The sequence below is a fragment of the Haplochromis burtoni genome, unplaced genomic scaffold (assembly GCF_018398535.1).
Source record: "Haplochromis burtoni strain Fernald_Lab_line unplaced genomic scaffold, NCSU_Asbu1 Contig_185, whole genome shotgun sequence".
Classification (NCBI taxonomy): Eukaryota; Metazoa; Chordata; class Actinopteri; order Cichliformes; family Cichlidae; genus Haplochromis; species Haplochromis burtoni.
Window position 1 is genome coordinate 996335 of NW_024582546.1, and position 11038 is coordinate 1007372.

The 11038-nt window shown below is 41.0% G+C and overlaps 1 protein-coding gene across 4 annotated transcripts in view; it reads right to left on the reverse strand.

Moving 5' to 3' along the window:
* Nucleotides 1-11038, reverse strand: part of col15a1b (collagen, type XV, alpha 1b) — a 59250-nt gene that overhangs the window by 21723 nt on the left and 26489 nt on the right. For 3 of the 4 annotated variants that reach the window (XM_005936998.3, XM_042225855.1, XM_042225854.1), the window contains 13 exons: nucleotides 7813-8000; nucleotides 7321-7530; nucleotides 7056-7208; nucleotides 4598-4672; nucleotides 4318-4392; nucleotides 3133-3238; nucleotides 2927-2967; nucleotides 2622-2780; nucleotides 2447-2473; nucleotides 2302-2364; nucleotides 2086-2163; nucleotides 1880-1942; nucleotides 1642-1794 (listed from right to left, as the gene is read on the reverse strand). In XM_005936998.3, the coding sequence (XP_005937060.1) occupies nucleotides 1642-1794; nucleotides 1880-1942; nucleotides 2086-2163; nucleotides 2302-2364; nucleotides 2447-2473; nucleotides 2622-2780; nucleotides 2927-2967; nucleotides 3133-3238; nucleotides 4318-4392; nucleotides 4598-4672; nucleotides 7056-7208; nucleotides 7321-7530; nucleotides 7813-8000 (1391 nt within the window). The remainder of the gene's footprint in view (nucleotides 1-1641; nucleotides 1795-1879; nucleotides 1943-2085; nucleotides 2164-2301; nucleotides 2365-2446; nucleotides 2474-2621; nucleotides 2781-2926; nucleotides 2968-3132; nucleotides 3239-4317; nucleotides 4393-4597; nucleotides 4673-7055; nucleotides 7209-7320; nucleotides 7531-7812; nucleotides 8001-11038) is intronic. The other variant, XM_042225853.1, reaches the window with a different exon arrangement.

The following is an 11038-nucleotide window of genomic DNA, read 5'->3' on the forward strand; positions in this document are numbered from 1 at the left end:
AGCGATTATCACCTTCAGCTTTGGCACAAGCAAGCCAGCAGTTAAGATAACGTAGTTAGAGATAATGTGCAGTCATTTGTGCCTGAGCATTAGGGTAGTTAGCTAAGGTTCATCTTTATTGCTTTGACACCGTTTTATCACGGTGAAAGCTAAATGTTGTCTACCTCAATGCTCTAGCGCTGACTGAAATTCTGCCTTTCTTTGTTTGCTGGTTTTCCAGGCAAACTGGGCAGTATACCTCGCCTGAACCCCATGCTGACTCAAAGTCAGAATCAGAACCAGAACTAGAGCCGAAGTCTGAGGTGAGGACAGCGGAGAACTCTGAGCTCAAACCTGAACCGTCAGGCCCAGAACCACTAAACCAATCCTCAACCATCTGAAACAAATAGGAGAGATTCCAGGTAGGAATAAGAAGGAGGAACAATAAAGGTACGAATAAAGACTGGTTATGGAGATAAAGGACAATGAAATGGAGAGAGACAGTTAGAGAACGGCTGGTATACATGGGTCATTGGCTTATATAAACACAGAAATGCAAATCACTACAATATGACAATATCTAAGAAATAAAATAAAGGTGGAATCTAATTGTTGCACTACATAAAATCAGAGCAAAGACTGGAAGGTGGAAAAGGAGAAAAAAGTCAATGCTCGGGGAAAATTCAATGAGAAATAATCCAAATAAAATGTGAAGGTACAAGATATAGTAAAACAGAACATATGAAAAAAACAATTATGTAAAAATATTATAGGCTATAATAATGTCTCCTGATGTAGCACTGTTATACTAACAGAGGTGTCTGTCCAGTGTCTATACAGCATCTTCTGATTTCTTCATTTTCTGCATATTTGTCACTCTTAAGTTCTTCAGATCATCAGACAAATTTTAAAATTAGACAAAGATAACCTAAGTAAATACAAAATGCAGCTTTAAATTACTTTCTTTACTAAATGAAAACAGCTAACCAAGTCTTCCAGGTCCTGTGTGTTAAAGTAATTTCCCCCTAAACCTAACAACTGGTTGTGCCGCTCTTGGCAGCAAGAAGTGCAATCAAGTGTTTGCAATTACTGCCATAGAGCATTTCTTTGTTTGGCACGCCCGTCTTTGTAGAGTTATTTAAATTCATCCACACTGGAGGATTTTCGAGTGTGAACAGCCTGTTTGAGGTCATGCCAAAGCATCTCAGGCACATTTAACTCTGAACTTTGACTAGTCCACTCCAGAAACTTTTTTTTTTGGAGCAATTCAGAGGTGGACTTGCTGGTGTGTTCTGGATAACTGCCCTGCTGCATAACCAAGTGAGCTTGAGCTTCAGGGAATAAACTGATGGCCAGAAATTTCTCTTTTTCATGGTGGAGAGCAGAATTCATGGTCGTCCAGGAAATCAAAGCAGCCCCAGACAAGTACCGCCATCCTTACAACTGCCAAACCTGGATTTGTCCACAGGTTTGTTAGATGGAGAAGTGTGATGTGTCACCACAGACAACACGTCTTCACTGCGTTACTTTTTCCACACAGGACCATGCATGTTTGGACAGTTGCATAAGTCTGCAGAATCCCATCAGTATATACTGTATTACATAGATTTTTGTATTTAAAACAAATCATCTATTTTTCACTTAAATTGAAGGTTAACTTACTGGTACTCCTTGTTTGCCTTGAAGGCCATCACTGCCAGGTGCACCAGGTGGTCCAGCATGCCCAGGAGAAAGTCCTTCAGTGGTGGCAGATGAGGACAGGTGGGGTCCAGGGGGACCAGGAGGTCCTGGAGGGCCCGGTGGACCAGGAGGACCCTAATGGAAGGAGATGTTAGATTTTTTTTCACTGCCATAATTGACTGTCAGACTCTTGCATCTGTTAACTAGTCCTTTCTCTTACCTGGATGAGGTCTGCATCGCTGTCCAGGTCTTCAAACCCAGAACCCAGGGCATCTGGTCCATACTAAAACACATTCATCAAGATGCTTTTCTTTGTATTCATGTCTCGTTTATGCTGCCTACATTTGATATCATTGCTAAAATGCAAGACAATACTGAGCAGACACATATTGGGAGGAAGTAGCGAAACCATAAACTGTTACTCACGGGTACACTGCGTGATCTGGGGGGTCCAGGGGGTCCAGGAAGGCCAGGGGGGCCTGGTAAACCAACTCCCGGATCTCCCTGTAAGGAGGCAGGGAGGAGTAAAGTACAGAAGAAAAAGACAGAACTTTTTCTTTTCATTTGGTATCATAAAATAAAACTACATTTGGAATAAAGAGTAACAGTTAATTAAATGCAACATGGATGCATTAGCTGGACCTTCTCTCCTTTAGCTCCAACTTCTCCGTTCAAGCCTGGAAATCCTTGAGACCCTTTTTGGCCCTGACGATGAAAATACAATTAGTGAGCGTAGCAACTGAAACAGAAAAAAACAAACAAGCAGACATAGTGCTGTTTAACTTACTGGACCTCCTTTATCGCCTCTGCTTCCCTGAAAGCAGAAGCACGAGGAAGCATGAGAGTCAGTGGTGCAAGAAGACTTATTACTTCGTGAGTTTAAAGTTCACTTAAAAAACCTCCGATGTTCTTCGAAAGATGGTGAAGGAAAAACACACAAACCCTCTTTTTGTCACACAAACCTTGTGTCCATCTTTTCCTGGCAGCCCAGGAGATCCTGGTGGTCCCTGTGGGCCAGATGTTCCAAGCTTAGTCTCTCTCAATACACTGGGAGGACCTGGTGGACCAGGTGGGCCAGGCGGGCCAGGATCACCGCGCTCTCCTTTTAACCTGACATCACCCTTTAAAATTGAAATCAAGAAGTCTTTAAGTTATTTGTGTCTGTAGGGAAAATAAACTGAAACACTGGAGCTACATTTGTTATCTTCTGACCAACACTGTCTTCAAAATAAGACAACTAGGCAAGAAAGCCCACGCTCCAACTTACACCCTGTGGCTGCTCTCCCGCCTCCTCTGTTCGGTGTAGCCCTGCAAACAACATATGACGTCTATCAGTTTTACTTCAGACAGCGTATGCTTACGTTATCATAGAGAGAGGACATTTAGAAAAGTAAATATGATAAAGGTTTAGTTCATAATTCAAATACTGAAGCTTTCATAGAATAAACAGGAACAAAACTTTGTGCTACAGACCTGTCATCAGGTCCACTCGGGCTTCTGTTGGACCCGTGTGAGGAGAAAAGTCCTCAAACTGCTCTGGAGCATCAGTGGGCGGAGCACTAACGGGAACACCCTCCTCCTTGCAAGAGACACAAATGGCTGTGATTCTGTCTCGTGTGTGCACCATGTCTTTGTCCCACCATTGTAAGTGTGACAACCTGCTCTTTCACATTAGCTTAGAAGGTCCTCCTTTCTCTGGTTCCTCCTGTGCATGTGTTGAAGTGTCCTCAGGCAAAAGTGTGAATGCGTGTGAAAGTTAGATAAAGGGTTTTGGTACAGATGAAAGAAGTGTATGATTGCATTTAGGGATGGTTAATGGGGTTGAATTGGGTGAATGAGACTATTAACAGAAAGCACTTTGATTTTTCATTTAGTATACTTCTGATGAATGATTTTATTTTTCAAAACAAGAGCATTACTAAACATCAACACAATAAAAGACCAACATCGTGTTATGCTCTTTTTCTACCCTGCTGCTGATAGTGTCTCCAGGCCAGACTAGAAGGGTCTACCATGACTCCACCATTCTGTAGTAACATGTTATTAAGGCCAGTTTTCTTTGAAGCATCAAAGTCCGTTTTAATTCAGAGATGTTTGGGGTCAAACTGACTTTTAGGTTGTGGGAGGATGAAAGACAGCACCAAAACAATGCATAGGGTTGAACTCTTACATATGCAAACAGACATGGAGTGTAGTTTTAGTTTTAAGCTCCAGACAAAACAAGTGGACACACACACACACACACACACACAGGCGTGCACACACACATTTTCATATCTTAGTGAGGGCATCTCATTGACATAATGCTTTCCCTATCCGCTTACCCCAAACCTAACCGATAAAAATGAATGGCTAATCCTAACCCTTACCCTAAACCTAACCATAACCTAATTGTAACCCTGACACTAAAATCACATTTTGAGCCTCAAAAATGCCTCAAACCCGTGGGGACGGCATTTTGTCCCCATCAGTGACTGTTGGTCCCCACAAGTATCGTAGCATGCCAATTTTCTTTCCTCACAAAGATGTCTAAACACACACACACACACACACACACACACACACACACACACACACACACACACTGATGGACCGAGTGGACTAAAGTAATCCATCCAGCCATCACCAGCCAACCCGTGCCGAGCCAGGCGTTCTCACCTCTGCGGTCTTCCTCAGGTCTTTCTCTGTCTCTCTGTCATCCAAAGCCTCGTCTCCACTGGCGTACCCCGAGGCCTTTATCAAACGTCATATTATGCATTCATTGGTGAAAAAAAACAACCCCTTTTAGCACAAATCCATACAACCAGTAATTTTAACCACAAGGGGGAGCTGTGGATTGACATGTAAGATTTTACAGCATTTTAAAATATCGCTAGGCAGACTGTGGCTTTGTGTTAGAAAGGTTTGCATTTCAGCAACAAGTTACGGAGTGTCTCACATAAGGATCATCGTCTTCACACTGCTCCTCAGCCACTCTTGGATCGTCTTTTATGACCAGCTGCTGAATCGAACCCTGCAGAGGAAAAAACAAAGGAAATGTGAAACATGTCACTGCATGGAGAGGAAGGCTTGTGCTGGCTGACTGACGGGAGTTCAGTGACTGCTGTGACCGTTGGGCTTCTGTCTGTCTGAGCAGTGCTAGAATTAGTTCTTCCGTTGTGTCCTCAGCATCAGTCTGGTAAGACCAAATAATAACACAAATGAAACAACAAAGCAGTGATGCTGCCTTTGTGGAGGTGTCATGTTAGAGTTCCTCCACCAAACATTAGATATGTTTTCAGTCTCATTTCTCTGTGTTCTCATAATTCATCATAGGTAGTAACTCGAGCTACATTTAAGAGAAAGACTAACAATCTAATTAAAAATGGGTCATGGAATCACTGGCTTATGCCTTAAGATTGATGAATCTTAGTTGAGATGAGGGCAAAAAGATAGCACGTCACATTTTGGTGTGAACTGGATCACTTTCTTTAAAATCGTGATGCAGGCACTCCAAGTGTCCATCTAGTTACTGGTCTACAGACTTCTTTGTGTGATTTGTTGGCAACATAATAACTGTCATCTGATTACATTGTACATGCAGTTAGGTCCATAACTATTTGGAAATGTACACAACATATGTACATTATGCACAACACTGCATAACACTTGCATCCCAAGTGTAGTGTGCTGTCAATGCTAATTATTATTATTATATCATTTATCAGGTATTATGTAAACAAATACTTTACTCGTGAAGCAGTATTTTTTATGTTTCAATAGTGATGTAATCCACGTGTGTCCGAAAGCAGTCCGATTTTTTCTACTTTACAGTCTCACTGAGATTCCTCGTGTGGTCATTTCAAACACAGAGCTCTGATTGTGGGCATAAAAGCTCCGCCCACCTGGAATAAATTATGTTCTTTGTATGAAAGAGCCAGTGAGAGGAAAGTTAGCTGAAAGGGAATGTTGCTCGTTTCAGACAGTGGAGGAAATGATGGACTGTGCAGGAATCAGCAGAGATTATTGTGAGCTGTGAGTCATCCAGATCTATCTGTTTAAACAGTCCCCATTAAAATGTTTCATGGACTATCCTCAGTCTAAAAGGTGGGGACACATTTACATGCAGTTGCTGTAATTAGAATAGACAGCGGAAAAACTCTGTCTTGCCACTCAGCAGCCATCTTGAAATACCTCTGACATATAATTGGGAAGTTATTCTGAAGCATTAAAAAATTAACTTTAGTTTCAGTGTTTGGAATATTTAACAAAAATGAAAGCTTCTATTCTTCTGTCACAGCACTTCTATTCAGGACTGTGGATCTCTCTTAGAAAGTCTGACAGTGATACCAAACACACTGTATCACAGCAAAATGTGAGGTAATAGGCACACACACACACACACACACACACACACACACACACACGCACACACTCAGTGTCCCAGATGGGCTCGAGTGCACGTACTGCTGCTGAGCGTGCACATATTTTGCCATCATGCTTCAGATAACCTGTTCAGACAGTCAAGCTACACTGAACGAAGCAGAGTGAGGTGATAAGGGTGTCTCACCACAGCAACAGCAATTTGCTCCCAGCTCGTATTTCTTTTATTTTTTATCTTTTCTTTTTGTGTGGAGATAGTTGAGATGGAAAAGAAGTCATGTGTCAAAGTGGCTTTTGTAAGATATTTTCATTCCTTTTGGCCAAAGAACGTCATGTATTCAATCGGGAAACGTCGGAGTTGACATTGCACAGACATTTGTTTCAATGACAAGCACACAAACATTTTTGTTTTGTTGTTTTCCTGAATGACAAATGACATCAAGTTTGCATTTGTGCCCTATCACGATGCAGCACTCCACGGTCTGCCTTTGATCACACCACAACCAAGCCATGTTGATATCTTCAACTTCCTCATCTGCAGTTGATTTACTCCCCCATGTATCCTCCCCTCTCACTTCCTCTCTGTGTGTGATCTGTAGGCCTGGCTGTATTCTTATCCAGTCCAGAAAAACGTGTATTCATTTTGCATTAGGATGTGGAAACTGTCCTAAATAAATAAAAACTGGCCAAACATCTTGACGCTATGATTAAGAAAAGTCTCCCAAAGAGAGACAAGAACAGTTCACTCTATAAGTGTGTGAGAAAACCAAACCAATGAAAAACAGCATAAAATTAATTACTTTTAGGTCTTTCCATCTCAAATCAGGCAGATTTTTCAAACATTTTCTGTTTGGTCAGTGGAAGTTTTTGCTTCCCTTTCTTACCATCAAAATCGATATGGGGTCTTTATTTAGAGACAGATTTATTTAGAGTACTGGATAGTTAAATGTGAAAAAAAGAAGAAAATATATAGTTCTTTCTCTCGTTCTTTCTCTCATTTTCGGTTACCACATTAATATTAAACTTTCACTTACCACAAACTTGTCAAGCCCCGTGCTTCCTGCATTAGCTACAAAAATGCCTGAATTGTGTGAAAAGGTGAGTTTCTCTGGCCTACGATGGAAGTCCTTACTCTCGGCCTCTCCACAGTCCAAGTAGAGACGGACCTCATTATGCTCCACCACCACCTGACAGGCAGAGACAACAGACGTCAGTCCACAATGACTTGGACAAAGTTAAACCACTCATCTTAGTGGAAGAGTCTTTTTATCTTTTGTCGTTAACCTGGATGAAGCTCACCGTGAATCGTGTCCACTGGTCAGTCATATCCGGGACGCTAAAGGCAGCCGCTTTGTGGCTGTGGGAGGCCTGCTCCTGGTCAGTGTAGTACAGTAAGATGCTCTGGAGGCCCTCGCGAACTGGAGTGAGGGCCAAACCCAGCTTCACCACCTTGCGTTGGGCATCTGTGATGGCAAAGAGCATGCCACCTCTCTGGCTAGCTGGGCGCACCTGGAATAATACGATGGTGTGAGGAAAAAAAAGACTTAAAGCTTTTGCTTTCACATCCCTTTCACACAAATTCAGTCATAAGTGAGTATATGAAAACATTAAAGAGATACTTTTCTGTATTCACAGTTTTTAGACAGGGACAAACATATGAGTCTTGCTTTAATGTCGACATTTCACACTGTGATGACACAAGGAGGCATTCGCCCTCATAAACCGTCATATCTTTAGTTATGACAACTGAGCATGTTGACAATCAAGGAGGCTAGAAGATTGTAGGGTTACCGTGACGATGATAGCAAAGTCCCGGTAGAACGATCCCGGCACAAAGGTTTTGGTGAGTCGGCCGACATTGGCTTGAGACCCAAATTTGTAGGCTGGATGACCCTCAAAGCCAGCAGTGAAGGACACAGAGGGAGGGAGGGGGAAGCCAATTAAGTCCGTTAGGTTCAGATAACTTCCTGAGCCTTGCTCTGACAGAGACAGACAGGAATAGTATATTAATAAATGCTGTACGTGGAGAGTGAGAGAGATAGAAAACAACACAAAACACACTGCTGCACTTTTCATTCAAGTTTTATTCTTTCAAATCCTTCCCAGAGACACTAAAAATCCTAAATGTGTAGTATATTATATTTAACGGCAAGCGTTCTGAACACACACTGCAATATTTAGCCTTAAGTGCAGATGAACCTGATCCAAATTGCAGTTATCTTGTTTTAATGTCTCAACCTCCATCTTCATCCCATTTGTCTGCCCTGTGTGTTCCTGGTTAATTCGCCACTTAAAATGAGGAGGAGAGGTACTTGTGATCCTGACACGGTGTTAATTTGACTTGATTTGATCCAGACTCTGCCCACCACGGCTCACTGCTCTGCCTCGTATGGACATAATCCTCAGAAACAGAATAACCGGCAATTAGAGTGCTTGGGGCATATGTGAAGAGACGGTTTCACATTCCCTTGATTCCTCTCACTGTGAGGCCTGTCTCCCGTGGCGACACTCACCTCAGCATTCCAGGCGTGCTCGTCCCTGTTATCTAAATCTTTGTCACTTACATGCACGTGTATAAGATCTGCATAAGCTTAAGATCAAACATACAGGTCACCCATGTGAGCGCACACAAACACCAGATCAGACAGATTAACATTTAGGGCTCTCTAATTCATCAGCCTGGCCAACAGGAAACATACCTGATTAGAGGGTTTGGTATGTGTGCCACCGTGTGTATGCATCACTCAGTGCACCGCTCACCCTTGCACATTTACACTTTTCTTCCTGCAAACAAATACACACACCCAAGCCCACACACCTCCAGTCCAGATGTGCAAGCATTAGTATCCTGCTATGGGAGAGCTGGATTTACAGCTAGACGTCCTAGTGACGACATCTGGGGTGTAGCAAAGTAATGCAGTAACTTAGAGCCAGTCTTCATTGTTAAAATACATATTTGCAGACTAGTTCAAAACACTATTTTGGTTTCTATGGGTGGCTTCTCACTTCATAACAACTATAAAAAGGTCACTTAAAAAAGACAAAATGAATCCATTTCAATACTGGGCAGATGAGATGCGTGGCTACTTTTATTGCCTTACGCGTTTTGTGAAAGATAAAACAGCCTGCTGTGTGCTACAGCCAGGCTGTAGTTTTAGTGTTGGTGAAGGAAAATAGCAGCACTTAGTCTTGGTTCTTGGGTTTGTATCTGTATAGTTTATGAATACAGCTTGCTAACCAAGCTTCACAGGCCAGTTAAGGCTTTTCAGTGGTGACAGCAAAGACGCAGATACTCAGACTCCTAAACCAAAGGGTAATGTCATAGTCGCTATAGCCATCTTGTCTATGTTGCAATTTAATTTGACCTCTGCACCAGTTTTGATGAACTTCAGCAGGTTATCATGATGGTATAGTGCAGCTAATTAAAATGTACTTGCTTGACAGGCCGAGCGGTTTCAAGTGATTACTGTTGTCCATGTGTGAAGCTACTTCTCTGTCCATTACACAGAGTCAGTTTCTTCAAAATAAGGTGCTATATCAACAGTTAATTTCCTATATTGTAAGGTATAGAATTGATTCTAATTAGTGTTTTCATGATCGGGGCACTCTAAAGACCAGATTTACTCAGGTCTCTACACCAGGACAAAATGCTGTTTATATGCTGTCAGCATAAAAACAGAATCGCCAAACAAACAGAATTATGATGGATTAAAACTGATAACTGAAATAAAACTCACAGGCAGGTGATGGAGAGTCATTCAGTTTCAGTTTAGCAATGGCTGTAATTGAGCAATGGTCACTGGACATCTGAGTTTTGCATAAGAGCCCTTCGATCAAGTGATCATCTCCTTACCCTAGGATGGTTCATAGAGGAGATCATTTGCGGTTGTGGCACCGAAAATGTGGAATGACCTCTCCACCTTAGAAAGGCCCCGACTGTCACTCTTTTTAAATCGCATCTTAAAACATATTTTTTTACTCTGGTTTTCGAAACTGTATGAGAGTTACCGATTCTTTTATTCTAATTTTCTTTTAATTTGTTTACCTGTTGTTGTTGTTGTTGTTAATGTCATTGTTTAATTGTTATTTTGTACAGCACTTTGGTCAGCTCCTGTTGTTATTAAATGTGCTTTATAAATAAATGAATGAATGAATGAATGAATAAGACACAAATAAATACAGTTTTGTTATTTTAACCTCAGCATAAAACTTTCGTTCCTGTATGTCTGCTGCATGTATAAATAGTAACCCATTTGCTCAAAGTTGTATAAAGTATTTCAGTTAATGCCGTTTTTCAGCCTGTACCAATGCCCAGGACACATCAGAGTAAATACCTGTGCAACAATAACTCCCAGAGTGCCCATGAACAAATCCTGTGTTAATCACATGAAAGTGATTAACACTAGAACCAGCAAGAGGCTCATTTTGACTGCAGACTGAGGTGGAGCAGTGTGGATGGTGAATGAGACTGAAGCTGCAGGTCCTGTGAAGCAGAGGTACTCATGGACGTGTGATAAACTTACAACAGTTCATTTATTATGTTTCTGGTTTTATTGGAGCCAGCTGTGAGCTTAATTTGAAAACAAGCTCTTCAATCTGTTTCAGTGTGTTTCATACCTTCTCTTTTATATACCTTGTCAAATCTGAGTTATTATCAAACAAATTTGTAAATGTAAATTAAGTATTTAACTATTTAACAGGACAGGGTCAGAATGATCCTCGTCCATGGTGGTTCAATACATTCACACTCATGATTCTTGAAATTACATTTTATTAGTTTTATTGTTTTTTGTTACTACTCCTCGTTTCACTAATTTAATATTTTCATCAAAGTGTCATCATTAATAAACGCATTAATTCACCTAATACTCAGGTCTCAGCTAGCATTTTAGACAATCATACAGTATTATTATTGTTATTATTATTATTATTATTATTGTTAATATTATTATTATTGTTATTATTATTATTATTATTATTGTTATTATTATTATTATTATTATTATTGTTATTATTG